Source organism: Pangasianodon hypophthalmus, chromosome 21 (assembly GCF_027358585.1).
Source record: "Pangasianodon hypophthalmus isolate fPanHyp1 chromosome 21, fPanHyp1.pri, whole genome shotgun sequence".
Lineage (NCBI taxonomy): Eukaryota > Metazoa > Chordata > Actinopteri > Siluriformes > Pangasiidae > Pangasianodon > Pangasianodon hypophthalmus.
In genome coordinates, this window is record NC_069730.1 from 10,193,476 (window position 1) to 10,212,923 (window position 19,448).

At 39.8% G+C, this 19,448-nt stretch overlaps 1 protein-coding gene across 1 annotated transcript in view; it reads left to right on the forward strand.

Moving 5' to 3' along the window:
• Positions 1 to 9,149: 9,149 nt before the first annotated feature.
• lig1 (ligase I, DNA, ATP-dependent) overlaps positions 9,150 to 19,448 on the forward strand; it is a 30,408-nt gene continuing 20,109 nt past the window's right edge. The window contains exons 1-10 of the mRNA XM_026925529.3: positions 9,150 to 9,302; positions 12,172 to 12,231; positions 12,504 to 12,678; positions 12,781 to 12,931; positions 13,118 to 13,252; positions 13,656 to 13,964; positions 14,055 to 14,169; positions 14,495 to 14,590; positions 14,716 to 14,772; positions 15,171 to 15,229. Coding sequence (XP_026781330.1) covers positions 9,286 to 9,302; positions 12,172 to 12,231; positions 12,504 to 12,678; positions 12,781 to 12,931; positions 13,118 to 13,252; positions 13,656 to 13,964; positions 14,055 to 14,169; positions 14,495 to 14,590; positions 14,716 to 14,772; positions 15,171 to 15,229 — 1,174 coding nt within the window. The 5' untranslated portion in view covers positions 9,150 to 9,285. The remainder of the gene's footprint in view (positions 9,303 to 12,171; positions 12,232 to 12,503; positions 12,679 to 12,780; positions 12,932 to 13,117; positions 13,253 to 13,655; positions 13,965 to 14,054; positions 14,170 to 14,494; positions 14,591 to 14,715; positions 14,773 to 15,170; positions 15,230 to 19,448) is intronic.

A 19,448-nucleotide genomic window follows, 5' to 3' on the forward strand; every position in this document is an offset into this window, starting at 1 on the left:
TGTCACTCTCTTTTCCACAGAAGCAGGTGTCAGCGAAGAAGAAGATCCCCAGCCTCTGCACGCCAACCTCAGCCCTTCCTGAGAGTGACCGCCATGCCCTCTCCTTCCCGCTGCTGCTGCCAGCTTGCCACGCTCAGCTCCGGGACGACACCCACCTCACTCCACTTCACCAGCCACCTCCACCTCCACCCCCACCTGCTTCTTACACCATTTCTTAAAATAAAGAGCACGGTCCCCACATTCCTGCCTCCTGGTGTCTGTGTTCAGCCCTCCTGTGGTCCTGTGTTGTCACATCTGAAACAAGTCATTATGACTACTATCTAGTGAAAAGAGTAATGTTGTCAACTCTCAGCGTAATAGGCAGTCATCCAGCTCGTTTGCAGTGGCTTTAGATGTACCTTTTTCAACTGTATAGGATACAGTGTGTTTCCGATCACCAGCAGGCCCTAGGGCTATGCTGAAATCAAGCAACGCCCCCATCTGCCGCCTTCCTATCTTTGTATTCTGTGTTATTCAAAATAGATTTTAAATGGTCTTTTTTTGAAATGCTCATTACAGATGCATGCTGCTGCTTAAAATCTTAAAATGATCACCCTCTCCTGGAGCCATTTCGGGCTCACAAACACATCAGTGGGAAATGAGCGGAAGCTTAAGTTCAGATGTTTGCTTGAATTATTTGTGTATTTAGGGACATCGCAGTGATTATGTGCTGCCACTGTTGACTATTTGACCAGAAGTTTTGAAATGCTACTTTTTATGCTTCCACACTTGTAACACAGAAGCGTGTTACGACAAGTGTTAAGTTCTATTAAGCACACATATGAATTTGTTTACATATATTAATTTGTTTACACTGTTTACAGTGGTTACAATTACAGCAGCACATTTTTTGTTAACCTGGCACACACAGAAGAGCTAATATCCTTAAACAAGGATGCCAGGTTTCAGCAAAATTTCCAGCTGACTTACATCTCAAAATCCAAACAGAAGACCTGAAACTAGCCAAAAAAAATTGGACATGGGAAAAAATGGAGATAGAATAGAATTGGTTCTGTACATCATAGACAAACTGTCTGCGCTTAGATTTAGATTCACTTCTGATTATTTGCTTTAAAATAAGATCTTTGTGGCTGTGGAGTACTTTTAAATTATGCATTATCAAAGATAAGATTTTCAAGATTAGCTTTAACAGTTAAGTAGGTGGGTTAGACATTTGAAAGATTTCTTTTATTAACTCCTTAAGCCATTCCCGTTCACAAATATCCATGATCTCTCTGTGACCTGTAGAGTGTGGCCCATCCAAACACAAACAAGAATTCTGGACAAGACGTCAGTTGTCCAAATGGATTTTCTCAGCCACATAATACTTTTGACCTGTAGTCATGGCTTAAACCATTATTTGTTTTGTTTTACATATTTTGGAGGTTATTTGTACAAGTAACAAATTGACAGAAGGAATTTTATGTAAGTGGGCCTTCACAAACTTTAATTGAATAACCCTGGCATATAATGTGATCAAAGGCTTTGTCTGGCTTGTCAGCTAACCCAGGCTTGTTGGGAGTGTCAACACAGCAGCCAAATGTCCAGAAAAGGGAGTTCACACAGACTCTGGCATTCCAGAATCTGTTACACTTAAGCAATATCACACAAACAAGTGTTGTATTGAATATCAGCATGGCTGTAATTTGGCTGTAGTCACAGCTGTGTTGATTTTCAGACAACAGCACAATTGTGAGTGTGATATTGCTTTTATATAACAGTTTTTTTAAACAAGAAATTAATAAAGAGTAACCGATGTTTCAGACACAATATGGCCAACTATGTTGTTTATTTTTGCTCAGTCAATGAAAATAGTTCCCACAGAAGCCACAGCTGGATAGAGCGTTACGTGTTGCCATGCAATGCACAGACTGACTGACAGCCCATAGTGATGCTGCATTCATGATAATTTGCAAGTTGTAATGACATCATTTCCCACCTCGGCACACTTGATGTGTGAAGTGGAAAAAAACATGGACACCTCCAAGAAAGCATGTCTTATGTTTGCTCTGTCAGAGCATCTAAACCTCATAAAAAGCTAATTCACTGTACTTTTACAGTTACAGGCATGAGTGGATACTGGCATTGTCCTCCTATAGTGAACTTCTGGACTGAAATAGCGGACAATATTGAGTAGTGTTAGCAACAAGCTAGCCAGCTAACATTAGTTATATGAGTGATAACTGTAACGTTAATGATTACCTTCTCAAAACAGTGATTTGTATGGGCAATGTTATAGATTTAACCAAGTGCTGTCTCTGTATATTAATTGATCCAAAGTCAATACTACTATAAACTTTTTTTATAGTATAGTATAAACTAATTTAAAAGTAGAGAAGGGGTACTTTGGGATGTCACTTCAAGAATGAGGCAGGAACTGATAGTTGAGAAGACTACCCCAAGTTGTATATCTGACATTCCAAGTTGAGGAGGTGTTTTCTGTGAATTTTACTGGTTGGAAGTGGGGAATTACAAGTGTAGACTTGGGGAAGTAGAGAAGTACAGTGTAATAACTGTTTCAATGTAAGGAACTACTGCTAGATTTGAAATTTTATGTAGTAAACACAGACAAACGGAGTGATACAAATAGTGAAATGTACCAGGGCTTTTATACTAAATATCAACGCTGATGGAACACCACTTGTCCAATCAAATTTGTGGTCCAGAACTAACTTTTGTATATGCTGACACAAACAATAGACCATGTGTTTGATCTGTTGACAGTGAAATGTGTTAAGTATAATAAGTCAATATTAGAATTACCATTACCCAATATGTGTGTCAGTGCTCACTCATTTGATGGTGCAGATTTAACAATAACAAAATTAGGCTTATTAGCAAGAAGAATACTATAGGTCATTATTTAGTGGTTTTCAATTGACTTCCTCAACACATCTGCAAGATGAGAAAGGAAAAGAGGACAAGCGTGACTCACCAGTAACATTTTATAGGCTACCCATGTGGGGTAAAGGCCACAAGGTGAAAACAAATAATGAAAACAGACTACCTTTGATAGACTGTTGTCTCAACCAGAATGAATTGTCCTGCCTCACACCCAGTGTTACCAGGGTAGGGCCAAAAAAGTGGACCCCAATCACTTTAGCATTACAAAGCCACTGGTTTTTCATTTTAATTTGCCACATTTTTTTTCTTTTACTCCATATGTACTCAGTTAGCCAGGACGCGTCTGATGTTTGGACTAAAGTCACAAGGCTAATGTATTTATCTCACCCAAAACATTTCTGTAAATACAGGCCTCAAACTACATCCATTTCTTCAATAATGTCACAGACACTTGCCACTGTGGCTTGGGACACAGTATTACATAGTATAATCTATTAAAAAAAAAAAAAAAACTACACAGTGTATCAGTGCATCTTGAGCAATTAGCTTCACTTTATTGTTCGTAGAGAGCTTACCTGTAAGAGCTTACCTGTATGCACAAGAAGAGCAAAACAAAAATGGTTTATTATTTGGCACTTTCACAAGTAGTTTGTCTAATTAATAAATAAATGTGATTTAAAAATATATATTTCATGAGTACTCGTGTACATTCTATTTCCCCAATTACATTTAGAAAGTCTGTGATGGCATGAAAATTGGTCATTTTTGCTGTCTTTTTCTGCTGCTGGTTTTGGAAATGTATTGTACTGCAGTGTGAATGAATGAATGAAGGTAAGACGTTTCATTATTCAACTCGTAGCTGGTTGGGAAATGCCAGTACCATCTCCAGTTTCCATATGAAATATGCCCATAGCTAAACGCTCTAGAACAGAGATCAACAAAAACTGCACTTGGCAAATTAAATCAACTGATGATCCACTCTTCACTCTCAGCACAGAGTTTCCAGCATAAATTTACATTTATGGCATTTGGCAGACGCCCTTATCCAGAGCGACTTACAATAGTGCTTTGAAGTCTATCAAAAATACATTCTGATATTGGCTTGCTAGGTCACAAACTAGGAATACCATCAGTCCAAAACTCTGTTGGGGAGGTGATTTTTTAATTTTTTTTATTTTTTTTGTGCTAATTTAAGTATTTTATGAAGACTGCCAGTGACTCAGCTGTTCGGACATCTAGGGGAAGTTCATTCCACCACCTTGGTGCCAGAACAGAGAAGAGTCTCGATGCATGCCTTCCTTGTACCCTGAGAGATGGTGGGACCAGTCGAGCAGTGCTAGAGGATCGGAGGGAGCGTGGTGGCGCTCGAGGTGTGATAAGTGCTTTGAGATAAGTGGGTGCTGGTCCGTTTTTGGCTTTGTAGTCGAGCATCAGTGTTTTAAATCTGATGCGGGCAGCTACAGGAAGCCAGTGGAGGGAGCGCAGCAATGGGGTGGTGTGGGAAAATTTAGGAAGGTTGAAAACCAATCGTGCAGCTGCATTCTGGATCAGTTGCAGAGGACGAATGGCGCTCAGAGGCAGACCTGCCAGGAGTGAGTTGCAGTAGTCCAGTCTTGAAATGACAAGGGACTGAACAAGCACCTGTGTGGCCTGTGAGGAAAGAAATGGATGAATTCTTCTGATGTTATAAAGGAGAAATCGACATGAGCATGTTAGATTAGCAATGTGAGAGGAGAAGGACAGTTGATTGTCCATGGTTACCCCAAGGTTGCGTGCGGTAACCGAAGGCGAGATCGGAGAATTGTCTAGGGAAATTGCAAGATCCTGAGATGGGGATGAATCACCTGGGATGAACAGCAGTTCAGTTTTGGTGGGATTAAGTTTCAGCTGATGAGTTGTCATCCATGATGAGATGTCAGCCAGACAAGCTGATATCCGAGCAGAAACATGAGAGTCTGAGGGAGGGAATGAGAGGATGAGTTGAGTGTCATCTGCATAGCAGTGGTATGAAAACCCATGTGAGGATATGACCGCACCAAGAGATTGAGTATAGCGGGAGAACAGGAGAGGACCAAGTACTGAGCCTTGTGGAACACCAGTGGAGAGTCTGTGAGGAGCAGATGTGGATCCCCTCCATGTCACCTGATATGACCCATCTTCCAGGTAGGAAGCAAACCATTGCCGTGCTGCACCACGAATTCCTAGGCTCATGAGGGTGGATAGGAGAGTCTTGTGGTTCACCGTGTCAAACGCTGCTGAAAGGTCAAGGAGGATGAGAACTGAAGACAGTCTGGCTGATTTAGCGGCATGTAGCTTCTCAGTGACGGCTAAAAGGGCAGTCTCTGTGGAGTGTGCCGGTTTGAAGCCAGATTGATTGGGATCTTGGAGGTTGTTCTGTGAGAGATAGCAAGACAGCTGATTATAGACAGTCCGTTCAAGGGTTTTAGAAAGAAAAGAGAGAAGTGATACCGGTCGGTAGTTGCTGATGACAGTGGGATCTAGAGTGGGTTTCTTCAGGATGGGAATAACTCTTGCTCTTTTGAATGAAGTTGGTACATGACCAGATGTTGTGGAGCCATTGATGATGGTGGTGATGAAGGGGAGGAGGTCTTGAGAGATGGTCTGGAGCATTGTGGAAGGGATTGGATCCAATGGGCAGGTGGTAGGATTGCAGGATAAGATGATTTGCAGGATCTCTTCTGTTGTTAGTTTAGAAAATTGTGTCAGCGAATGAGAAGGAGAATCCTCAGTGTGTAGTGTAGGAGCAGGAGTAGAAGTGAATGTCTGGCAGATTTTTCCAAAAAAAGTGGCAAAGTCTTCAGCAGACAGAGAGGATGGAGCAGGAGGAGCTGGAGGGTTGAGCAATGAAGAAAAGATGTTGTGGAGCTTGCCAGGATCTTGTGGAGAGGATTCCAGCTTTTCTTTGTAGAAGGCAGTCTTAGCAGAAGTCACTTCTGATGAAAATTTGGACAGGAGAGCACGATAGGAGACCAGATCTAAAAACATTCCCTCCACAAATCTTCAAACAAGACATAATCCCTAATGATCTTTAAATGTTCTTTTTACATAATTTTACTTTACATTCTATCTGTGTCTATCTGTGTATGTATCTTGTGAGCACCAAAATCAATAATTACTCTCTCAATTATGCTGATATGACTGACAGTAAGTGGAAGCTCCCCATAATCAGTTTACTTACTGTTACACTTTCCTACCACTAGTTACTCGTGTATATGCATGGTCAGGAGTTTGCAGATATATACACACATCCTCACATATACGCAAAACTTGATAAATCCCATTCAATGCATAAAAATGTACTATGTGTACATGCAGTTGATAAATGAACCACCCGATTTCATTTTGGCATTGACCAAACATGGTCAAGGTATATTTTAAGGCTATTTAAGGCATACAAATTAGTAACAAGAAAAACTAGAATTGTTGGTGACAAAGGCATCACGGGGCAGAGCGCAGGGGTGGAAAATACTTGAGTAACTGTACTTGGTTACTATAGTTATGTATTATTTTTGGGTATTTATACTTTACTTGAATGTTATTGAAATTGAATACTTGTACTCTTACTTAATTACATTTCTAAAAAAAACATACTTTTAATTTCTTTTAGATTTTTATTTAGACCTTCAAAGTACTTACAAATCTCTAAGGTCTCTTCTTCTCTCATCTAGCCAATGACTGCACTCTCTGTATCAATCCAATGGGCTCATTCATTTCGGTTTAACATCCAATCAAGTTCATCAGCGTAGAAAAAGTTTGCAGATATATACACACATCCTCACATATACGCAAAACTTGATAAATCCCATTCAATGCATAAAAATGTACTATGTGTACATGCAGTTGATAAATGAACCACCCGATTTCATTTTGGCATTGACCAAACATGGTCAAGGTATATTTTAAGGCTATTTAAGGCATACAAATTAGTAACAAGAAAAACTAGAATTGTTGGTGACAAAGGCATCACGGGGCAGAGCGCAGGGGTGGAAAATACTTGAGTAACTGTACTTGGTTACTATAGTTATGTATTATTTTTGGGTATTTATACTTTACTTGAATGTTATTGAAATTGAATACTTGTACTCTTACTTAATTACATTTCTAAAAAAAACATACTTTTAATTTCTTTTAGATTTTTATCTAGACCTTCAAAGTACTTACAAATCTCTAAGGTCTCTTCTTCTCTCATCTAGCCAATGACTGCACTCTCTGTATCAATCCAATGGGCTCATTCATTTCGGTTTAACATCCAATCAAGTTCATCAGCGTAGAAAAACTATCAAGAATAGCTCCAATTCCTCATCTGGGAGACCTTTAAATGCCACACAGGGTGGTTAATGCTATAATTCCAAAAACAATGTGGGCTTTATAGATAATTGGACTATCTTTGAAGGCAAGACTGGCCTTTTAGGGCGGGACGGTGTCCATCCCACTTGGGAAGGTGCTGCTCTCATTTCTTGCAGCATAGCACATTGTCTCAGAACAGGCCTAGTTAATCGGTGACAATCCAGGGCCAAGGCCAGGAGTTTGACGTACTGTGTCGCTCTCAGGTGCTCGGTGAATTCAAGCATGGTACCGCGATAGGTTGCCACCTGTGCAATAAGTCCATTCGTGAAATTTCCTCACTACTAAATATTCCACGGTCACCTGTTAATGGTATTATAACAAAGTGGAAACAATTGGGAACAACAGCAACTCAGCCACGAAGTGGTAGGCCACATAAAATCACAGAGGTCACAGGGTCAGTGCATGCTGAGGCGCACAGTGCGCAGAAGTCGCCAACTTTCTGCAGAGTCTATAGCTACAGACCTCCAAACTTCGTGTGGCCTTCAGATTAGCTCAAGAACAGTGTGTAGTGAGCTTCATGGAATGGGTTTCCATGTCCGAGCAGCTGCATCCAAGCCTTACATCACCAAGTGCAATGCAAAGCGTCGGATGCAGTGTTGTAAAGCACGCCGCCACTGGACTCTAGGGCAGTGGAGACAGCTTCTCTGTCTGGCAATCTGATGGACGAGTCTGAGTTTGGTGGTTGCCAGGAGAACGGTACTTGCCTGACTGCACTGTGCCAAGTGTAAAGTTTGGTGGAGGGGGGATTATGGTGTGAGGTTGTTTTTCAGGGGTTGGGCTTGGCCCCCTTAGTTCCAGTGAAAGGACATTTTGGACAATTTCATGCTCCCAACTTTGTGGAAACAGTTTGGCCCCTTCCTGTTCCAAAATGACTGCGCACCAGTGCACAAAGCAAGGTCCATAAAGACATGGATGAGTGAGTTTGGTGTGGAGGAACTTGACTGGCCTGCACAGAGTCCTGACCTCAACCTGATAGAACACCTTTAGGATGAATTAGAGCGGAGACTGTGAGCCAGGCCTTCTCGTCCAACATCGGTGCCTGACCTCACAAATGCGCTTAGAGTGCGGGCTGTGAAGGAGCATATCATTGGTTGGACGTATGGAAAGAATACACCTCTTACTGAAGGAGACTTCGTGTTGAGTCTGAATGAGAGTGGTACTGATTTCGTACTCGTTCAGACTCAAAGTAAAGGGCATATTCGTTTAATAGGTCCAGCCAATGACATGCTCCTTCACAGTATGCACTTTAATGCAGTCTTTGAAAAGCTGCCTAAACAGTCATGTGTTTTACACGGGCGGGACGAACGAAGAATATCAGTACATGGAAGTGAACGACTATGATTCGTTCACGTAAAAGATTGGTCCAAAAACACTGACTCGTTCACGAAGGAAGCAGCACTAGAGTGAATGAAACAATGACTTATTCATAATATCTAAAAAGACACTCACTGGCGCCACCTACTGCTGTAATGATGTAACTTACAGAAAGAGTCAATGAACCGATCAGTGAACGAATCTTTTCGGTGACCGGAATCAAAAGATTCGAGTTGCTGGGATGAATCGAAATTACCACCGCTACTCTTTTTTTGCTTTTCTCTCGAATGAATAGGACACCCAATATTTAAATATGTATGAGGTGATTTGCATTGACTATTTACGAATATTTGTGGGCGTTAACTGGGTGGGAGAAGAAGCTTTTTCACCTGCGCATATGTTCAAGAAGACCGTGGTTTATAAAGCGTACGCAAGAATTTATAAATCAGATACTTTCACTCCGCAAAGTTTTATAAAAGGCCACTGGACAATTTTAACAAAAGTACAAAAAGAGGAAGTGGCTATTTCTCCCCCAGCCCAGCAGGCGGCGCTCATCACTCTTCACTGTAGTACGCACGCAGTCGCGTGTGACGTCACTTTGGCGCCGAATTGTTCGCCTTTGAGCGCGCATATTCAGCTACTTCCGCGAATGACGACATTCTACAGTGAAAAATTACTGAAAGTTTAATATTCTGAAGGGATTTTTACTTTGCATTAAACATGCAGCGAAGTATATCGTAAGTGTTTTACATATTTCTTTTTTTCTTAATTGTAAACATGTATTTTCGTTTGAACGCTCGATATAACGTCGCGAGTAGCAGTAAGCTTTGAGCCATTGTCAACAGCTACGTTTCTTTTATAGCCGCTACGCAAATTTAATCATTTAATTACTCATATAGTGTATGTTTGCTTCACAAAACATACACATTAAAGACCTCACAATCTAGCTAGCTACTTAGAAAGCTAGTAAATCGGGTAAACAAGTCAGTTAATGTATGTTATTCCTGTTAAGTAATCAAAGCAAACCAAAGCGTTCACTTGAATAGATTTGTTCAAAATGTTAGAGCATTTGCACAAATGTATTTTACCTGTTTTTGTATTGGTTGTAAGTACAAACTGGGTCACCAAAAACCCACAACATTCTGAAAGAAAGAGACTACCTAAAATAGTAGAATGTGTCTCCAGCATGGCACAAAAATATTCTTCAATCTTTAAAGTATCCTCATACATTGCATGAAATGTTAAATTTTCCTATATGAACTACCGTTCACATCACTGTCGGCCTTAATCATTTAGCCAAATGAAAAGGCATCTGATATTAAAAGATTCCTTTTGTATTTTGTTTGATTTTTTTTTTCTTATCTAAATTAGTCCATTATAGTGCAGTATGTTCAGGCTTGTTTGTGCTTGAATGTATTGAATTTATATTGAATAGTTCAAGATTCATGAATAACCAATACATTTAATTCAAAAGGAAAAATAAATAGCCTGTATAAAGTAAGGAGAATTAAATAATCAGATTAAAAGAATGAGATTAAATCAAATACATAAAATATGCTATTTGTTAAGAAAACCTTGCCCTGCATAAATTGAGCAGATTTAGGATATACTTGAGGGTCCCAGATTGCTAGATACAAAGAGGAGCTTATATTACTCTACTTACATTTACAGCATTTGGCAGACACCCTTATCCAGGGTGACTTACATTTTATTTCATTTATTCAACTGAGCAGTTGAGGGTTAAGGGCCTTGCTCAGTGGCCCAGCAATGGCAGCTTGGCAGTGCTGAGATTTGAATTCATGACCTTCCAATCAGTAGTCCAACACCTTAACCACTGAGCTGGCACTGCCCCTAATGATATGCCACGTTGATCTTCTGGTTGTTAAAATGTTATGCCGATTCCTAATAGATATGAGTTTGTACAAATACGACAAAGATGAAAATTGTAACTGGTGTTTTGGTGTGCTCATCTGATGACAAGATTTGATTGTAACCAGCTTTAATGAAAAGGGGCATTGAGTGACAAATGTTTGAATATATGAAGTGAAAACATGAGGATATTTAATGATTTATATAGTAAAATTAGGCATTTTTAAAGTATTAGGATACTTTTGAGGATGTAGAAGACTTAATCCTCAGAAATATTCTCAAGGCCAGGCTAGAGACACACAGAGTTTGTGTATGTATGGATTTATTTATTTTTAAAATTTCATTTCCACCATTTGGTCACTTGTCATTTTCCACCCATCACTCAGCTCTCCCCATCATACAACACCTACCAACCAGGGAGGGTGAAGGCTAACACATGCTTTTTCTAAGACTTGTGAAGCCAGCCAACTGCATCTTGTCGAACTGTTGCTCATGCTGTGTCACCGGGCAGCATGACACACTCAGAGGAAAGTGCTATCTATCCTCTTCTGTATACATGAGCTCACAGGCACTCACAGCTGGGCAGTGTTGCCTCTGAATAGCCAAGTTTCCATCCACTTTTGTGCTTTTCTGTTATCAACAAAGTGAAATTGCATTTAAAAAAATGTTTGTGAAATTTGCTGTCTCCCACCTGTTTCCATTCAGTTGGCCTTTTACCAATAAAATGATGTGTGTGATGACATCATTCTTAATAAACAAAACTAAACAAATTGTCACATAAGTTTTGGTGTATCACACAAGAAATCTGTCCTTGCACCCTTTCCACACATAATATTGTGTATATTGCAAATTGTTTACCTTTTGCATTCCACATGTCTTCAAATCTTTGTAAAATGGAGCGAGTATTGAAACAATTAATTGAAACTGGCCAGCTTACTTTTAATTTCACAAATAATTTCAATTGTATGAAATATCGGAAGGCGATGTCAGAATGGAGCAGTTGCTCATCTGATGTGTCTCCAAGTGACTTCCTTATGTGATGAAGCCCATGGGTCTGGGAGAGACCATGCAGTAGGGCGTTCCGGGAGGTAGTGGTGGAGAGACACTTCACAGAAAGTCTCTGGCTGCAACATTATAGAATGTTACGACCCACGTTTGAGATGCTGCGCCAATTAATTGGTCCTAATGTTGCACCCATTGCAACAAAAAAGTAAATTCTGTCATGTGACACTTTTTTTTGTAGTTGTTGTTTTTGCGTGAATGCCATTTTTCTTGACAACAATTGTTTCCAGACTATTTTTTCGCAACATTTGAAGTATTGACGTAGAATTTATGCCCTAATGTTAAGCGAAAAAAGATTAAGTTAAAATTCCCCATTTGTCCTAACAACAAAAATGAAAGCAGGTAAAATACATTTGTGCAATCGCTAGAATTAGCCAAAGCCCTGCAGTTTAATACTGCACGTGGGTTAAGAAAGACTGAGTGGCCTGTACAGGCACAGGCACAGCATCTTACCTACAGTGTCTCTACAGTGATTTATGTTGGAACAGCGAAATTGAATAAGAAGGTCCCAATTAGAAACCAACTTCAGCCTTGCACGTGGATTGACATGCAACTTCTGACTTTCTTCATTGCGTAACCAGTAACATATATGGTTGGCTGGCCAACTAACTGACTTACAGAGTGATTACACACTTTAATAATGCTCTCTGCATTTTAACCCAAATTTTTTCACAGGTCCTTCTTTCAGCCAATGAAGTGTAAGGAGAAGGATGGCATGCCCAAAGGGAAATCTGAGTGAGTGAAAGCCATTTTACATATTTAAGGCTAACGATAAGAACATGGACTATAATGTCAAATAACCCTATGGAAACCTGACAACGAGGTTGGGTGATATGTTTTTTTTTTTTGTTTTTTTTTTTTTTTTTATTTTTAAGCTTATATGTAACATGCTGGTGGGCAGTCCTGCATTTGCTACTGTCAACACTTAACTGTTGTAATTGAATAGGCATGTAATTGAATGGGGTTTTATCATTCATTAGCACTCCTTACTGTGTCTTTCACTCCAGGTCAGTTAAAAGCCCCCTCAAACCTCAGAATATTGATCAGGAATGTGATTCACCAGTGAAGACAAGTAAGCGGAACCGAGCAATCATAGACAGTGATGATGAAGAGCAGCAGATGGTAAAAGAAGAGGCTTTCCAGCAAAATGGAAAACAAACAGCCACACCAGGCTGTGAGAAGGTACAGATTGTCTTGTATGCTTAATTTCACACAGTGTGATACACAGTAGCAAAATACAATGTTTAATTTTAAAGAAGATGTAATTATAGTGCTCTCTCTTAGGTTGGCCTTGTTAAGGATACGGCCAGTCCACTCTCACCAAAGCCCCTTGTTACCCCGACAAGTCCTACTGTTTCGGTAGCTTCTGGCACTCCTGAAACGCCTGTTACCCCGAATTCCACTTCACCCTCCTTCATTCCAAAACGCAAGACTGGTTAGTATTTGTCCACCCTGTAACTAGTCAGATGTCTGTGTAGTGCATCAGTCCTTTTGTTTATTCATAAATTTTCAGTCGTCTGCACATTTATCCTTCAACTGCACATTGTACCTACCAACAGTTTATATATTTGGTCTTTTCACTTTGTGATTTTTTTTTTTTCTTCTCTCTCTTTATTTCTAGCCCGTAAACAGTTTCCCAAGAGGAAATTGGACGGCAGGAGTGATGAAGAGCGAGAAAAAGAGGAGGAAGGAAAAGAGACAGAGGGAGGACAGGAGAGTAAACGAGCAAGAATAGAAGGATCTCCTGAAAAGATGGGTGAGACTGGTCAAAGCCGTTCTTTGTGGCTTTTTATGTGTCAAACTCCAAAAAGCAAGTGTTTACGGACATAGATTTTGCAATTGCGGAAGAATGTGAGAGAGTGAGAGTTGGCAAATACTTGTGCAAATATGCATGTAAACAAAACTATGTTGAGAAGTGGTTTCTGACTAAGCATAGCTGATTGAGAAGCCTATATGGCATGTCCAGTAGTGTTTGAGTTTGGGACAAGACCCTAACACACACAACCCAAATAGAGCAGTGAATGCAGTTAATGAACAGGCTGCAGAGGGGATGAATTTAAGGATGTACACTCCCATTTAGGATTATTCTGCACATGTCTTTATAATTGAGGCCCCTACTCTTTATCTTTAGCTTCCCTCCTTTATTTTCTTGAAAACAGGAATTGATGAAGAGGCTATGGAGGTGGAGCAAAATAACAGAAATACTGTGGAGAAAGAACTACTGAAAGCAAAGGATCAGGGAAACATGAATGTGACTAATGCTGAAAAAGAGAATAAAAAACAAAGTGATGAAAAGGAAACTGAACAGGAAGGAGAGAAGTATGAAGTGAATGGGAACAATAAAGGAATGAAAAAGGTAACGAAGGAGGAAAAATGCAGTCCTGAAAGAGTGATGAAGAAATTGAAGGATGTAGAAGAGGAGAAGATAGAGGGATCTGCTAAGAAAAAAGCCATCAACAGTTTTTTTGGTGAGCTCTTTTTAAGATCTTCTCTTATAATCTGTTTATTTGCAGCATTTGTGTCTTCATGATATAAATCAATTCCTTTATCATCTGAAGCACCCAGAAAAGCTGCAATGAAGCTGGAAAAATCAGAAGAGAAAAGTAATGTAGAGAAGAAGGATGGCGAGAAGCCTGCGGCTGCTACTACTTCTGAGGAGAAAGAAAAGAAGTGGTACGAGTACAGGAAGAATACAGAGCCAAAATTTAAAAATCACAATAACCTGTAGTATGTAGAGCTGAGCAAGAACAATAACAATAATGCAAATGCTGTGTGATAAGGGCACTCAAAGGATCCTCCCCCTAATTATATATTAACAGTAAATTTCTAGATACCAAATAACATTAATTATGAATGTATTTCTATATTTGATAAATAGTGTGCAGTGCCAAGATGTTGAATTGAATTCTTGTTTGTCATGATATTGAATTTTTTTCTCGTGGTGAAGTCTTATTCTGTGTGTTATGAGATTACAAACTTTATATTTCCTATGTGACAGTGAGAAGGATGTAGAACCTGCAAACCAGAGCCAATATGATCCTTCTAAAGCTCACTACCATCCCATTGATGATGCTTGCTGGAGGAAGAGGCAGAGGTGAAGCACATCCACTAGTTAAAGTATAGTATTTTAGATTTGCATCTGTTGCTCTTTATCTATTGTGCTCTTTCTTTCTTTCTTTCTTTCTTTTCTTCTCTCCCTCCCTCTCCATCTCTCTGCAGAGTTCCATATCTGGCTGTTGCGCGAACCTTTGAGAAGATTGAGGAAGATTCGGGCAGGTGTGATTTTCATTTACAGTTTGGCAGATGCTTTCATCTGAAGTGGCTTAGAAGTGAGGCAGAATGTCAGAAATATAACCCAATATAATAATATAACCCAATTACTGCATAACAGCTTTAAATTAAGCTGTAGGTTAAGGGATTTTCTCAAGGGGGGATTTGCACTCAGTCCAGTCACTGGCCTAGGCCCTTAACTGCTGAGCTATTCAGTATTATGAACCTTTTTTTTTTTTGTATCTTAGAGAGAAATAGAAAAATGATGAGAATGTAGGTATAAGGAGTTGTATGAAGGTGTGGGTGTGCGTTTGGGGCCTGGACAGTGGGTATGAATGAGTTTGTGTGTTTCAGGCAGATGGTGATTATTCTTGTTAAAAATTTTGTTTGTGTCTTGTCATCAGGTTGAGAAACATTGAGACTCTGTCCAACTTTCTGCGATCTGTTATCCTACTCTCTCCAGGTGTGTATACTTGTGTAATTGTCTGGTTGTATGTATGTGTATTGCACTTCCTGTTCCCCATTTCCCATTTGACAAATGGGCAGTTTGATGAATATCATTGCAGAGAGGAATAAAGAGCAGTTCATAGCAGTTCATAGCAGTTTAAGAAATCAGCTACTGTTGAAGCTTAGCTTGATCAGTTCAAGCCATATGATATAGTTCCACTGGCCTAACATAGCCACCTGCTATGGTGTCCAGTGAATTGCTGCCAACCTAGTACATCTGTTATGACATTATGTATTTTGATGCCTAAAAAGCATTATTAGAGAAATAATTATTATATTTGTAAGTGATGTTTCCTGTAGCTGCTTAGAAGACTGGCACAGCATTGAGGAGGTATTTTGGACCATTCCTTCCAACAAAACTGTTTCAGTTCATCAATAATTTGGGTTGTCTTGATTCATTGATACACACACACAAATGTGTGTAAAATTGTGTGTATGTATGTATATATATATATATATATATATATATATATATATATATATATATATATATATATATATATATATATATATATATATATATATATGTGTGTGTGTATGTATGTATGTATGTATAATCTATATGTTTATTAAAAGACCCTTAAATGCTATTTGAAAGTTTAAACCAATATGAAGGGCTGATAAACACCTCCTACAGCCTACGCTACCTTCAAACACTACGCACTTAGATTGAAAAAAAAAAAATGCAGAGATAAACAGGCAGCACTTCGCAGAGGACTGAGCTTGTAGCAAAAGGTTCAAATATCAATTAAGATATATGGAATTGGTACAGTTTGAAAAGTCAGACGAACAAGTTTTTGTGAAATATGATGCTGCATTACTTCCTAAGCGGTAATTTGCCGGTCTGAATTACATCATTTTCGACCTCGGCGCGTTTGATAGACGAAGTGGGAAAATTGATTTCCCCACATTTGTATTTTGTTAGTAACAATCTAGGCACTGCGGGCTCTCTCAGATAGCGTGGAGGTGGCAGGCAGAGGCTTTCCTTCTCTACTTACCTTGGCTTCTGGCGAAAACAGAGAAACACATGTTAGTAAGGCCATTATCCTCACTACTTTGCTGCATTCTGGCGGTGGGGCCACAGGACGACATCCGTCAATCATTGGAAGGTAGCTGGAGCCCCATGTAGGCCGAAGGGGAGGACCTGGTACTGCCAGCGACCCTCAGAGGTGGAAAAGGCCATCTTGGGTTTGGCTTCTGGGCTCGGGGTTACCTGCCAATAGCCCTTGGTCAGGTCAAGGGTGAAGATGAATCAGGCCCTCCCCAGTCACTCCACCAGGTCGTCGACCCTAGGGAGGGGGTAGCAGTCGAACTCTGAGACCTGGTTCACCTTCTGGAAGTCATTACACAGCCGGATGCTCCTGTTGGGCTTGGGCACCACGACGATGGGGCTGCACCAGGGGCTGGTGGACTCCTCAATGATTCCGTCTCGGAGCATCCAGCTGACCTCCTCCTCGATTACCCTACGGTGGGCCTCTGGGATGCAGTAGGGCTGCTGTCTGACCATGACTCCTGGTGGGGACTTAATGTCATGGTGGACCAGATGCGTGAAGCCGGGGGTGGTGGAGAAAACATCAGCAAACTGGCCCACCTGCTCGACAATTCCTGGCTCTGGGCCGGTGTGAGCTCTTCTCCTCGGTGGACCAAGGCATGCTCTGACAGATCTTTGGAAGGACACAACAGGGGCAGGCTCAGTCCACTTTTTAAGCAGATTAATGTGATAGACTTGGGTGTCTGCTTGCTTAACTGGCTGTTGCAGGCAGTAATTGACAAGGTTCACCCTCTCAAGGGCTGTGAACGGGCCCTGCCACCGAGCCAGGAACTTACAAGTTCAAGTCCGGAAGTAGGCGGTCTGGTTACTTGGCTCCATCCTCTCCGCTCTCACTGTGCATCCCCTATATTGCTGTATATCGGTTGACATTTTTACCATGTGGATCTTCAAGCCATTATTAGGGATTATTCTGTTGTTTGCCACCATCAGTGCCTTTCTGTGACTGGCATACTTAGCAGCAGAGCTCTACTGACTAAGGTCTCGCTACGAGCCTCCACCACTTTTACTCTGTCACCAGGACATCTTCCAGTGTTCAAAATACATCCATCTTGGATCCTGTCGGAATTTTCATTAGAGTACTACTAACTTCATCTGCACATTTTAGTCAACTTTTCCTTACACTTAAAAATGCTGCTAGATCTGTAGACAGCTGTGTGCTAGTTTCCTTGGCCGGCTCAACTACATCTGCCGTTTCCGATTGTCTTAAATTCTCCCTTTTTAATGTCTGATCTCTCAGCAATAAGGCCCCCATGTTCGTGATCTCATTGCAGACCTAAAACTTGATTTTATGTACATTTGATTTTATGTGATTTGGCAAAGACCTAATGACTTTTTTCACCTAAACCAAACAATACCACCAGGATTTGTTTACATCTGTAAATCCTGCTCTTCTGGTAAGGAGGGTGGGCTTGCAATCATTCATCATGAGAACCTTTTGTCTAAATTCTGGCTGTCCAACTTAACGGACCCACTTCTACCATTGTAGCAGTGATTTATAAACCCAAGCCCTCTGCTAGGTTTCATACTGAACTCACTTCTATTTTAACAAGTTTGTGTGCCCAGTGTTATGTTAATGAGAGATTTTAATATTCATTTTGATAACCCTACCAGCACACTTTATAAGGATTTTAATGGTTGGGTTCCCAACACACAATAAAGGTCACATCTTGGATTTAGTTTGTTGTTCTGGTGTCATACCATGTAATCATGGTGCTATTGAATTTCCCATTTCTGATCACAAGCTTGTCTTGTTAGATGTCACTGTTTCCCTATCAAAATCTAAACTACATTGCCATATCTCTTTATGATATTAAAAATGTTAACCTTGGTAACCTAAACAAATTAGTCAATCATTCTGTTAATTCCATTAACCACTTGGACCTGGTAAATCACTATAATGACAGTTTATCCCTTATACTGGACACCTTTATATGTTGTAAGAATACACTCGATGCTGCCAAATGATCCTACTACGCTAACATTATTAGTTCTGGACAAAGTAGTACACTACTGTGTTATTAGTTTAGTTAAATTGTGTTAGTTTATAATTGTGACAGATGAATATCAGACAACATTTTATGAGTAAGGGTTCACAGACTTTTTCTTGTAACTGTGTGCTACTATTTTACTAAAACATTTCCCTTATGTGAGCACTATAGATGTATCCCGCACAGATGGCTACACTACTACTTGGCACACTAAGGCCAGAACTATGTCTCAAACTATCTGACTGTGTGCTGCTTCTCCATTACTGCATTTCTTTAGTGTAGTGGCAGGAAAACGGTGAATATGGGGAGGTTTGCCTTGCACTCAAGTGTACTTAGTTACTTTAACTGCAGCTTTTTTTTGGTTGCTAAAATATGCAAATGGTTTCTGCAATCTTTCTGCACATAAGTATTCAAGTAGGTTTGCATTGTGTTTTTTTTTTTTTTTTTTTTTTTTTTTTAAATAAAAACATTGACCAATGTGTGTTTCACTCCACTCATGATTCTTCAAAATCCATATCAGTGGAATTATTGAATATTTGTTAGATAATACCATCTTAATTTGGTTTAATTACAAATACTGTGGATATAAAACTACACACTACTATGAAAATTACAGGTTCTTTTGACGGTTAAAAAAAAAAGAAATGAAACCAAGATAAATCATGTCGGATCTTTTACAATCAGTGTGATACAGTATCCAGTGAAAAACAAATAGTAATGTTTTAGGGGGAAAAAGGAATAAGAAAACCACATACAATAACCTGGTTGTGAAAGTGTTTTTTTTTTTTTTTTTTTTTTTTTTGGACATCATTTTGGTTTCATCTGACTGCTGAAGCCATGTTCTGTAAAGAGCTTATAAAAGACGTACACGATCTCATTGTCGAAAGGAATTGATCAGGAGAGTGATACAAAAGAATTTTCAAAACATTAGATATACCATGGAACACTATGAAGACCGTTATCAACAAATGGGGAAAATTGGACATCACATTAAAATGACTAAGAACAGGATGTCCCACCAAAATTGACATAAGGACAAGATGAAAATTACAAAAGTTGAAATCTTGTCAGGGAGGCTGCCAGAAAACTAGCAGGCATCTGTTAGACAGCTGAAGATGAAAATTTCACCTTCCAGC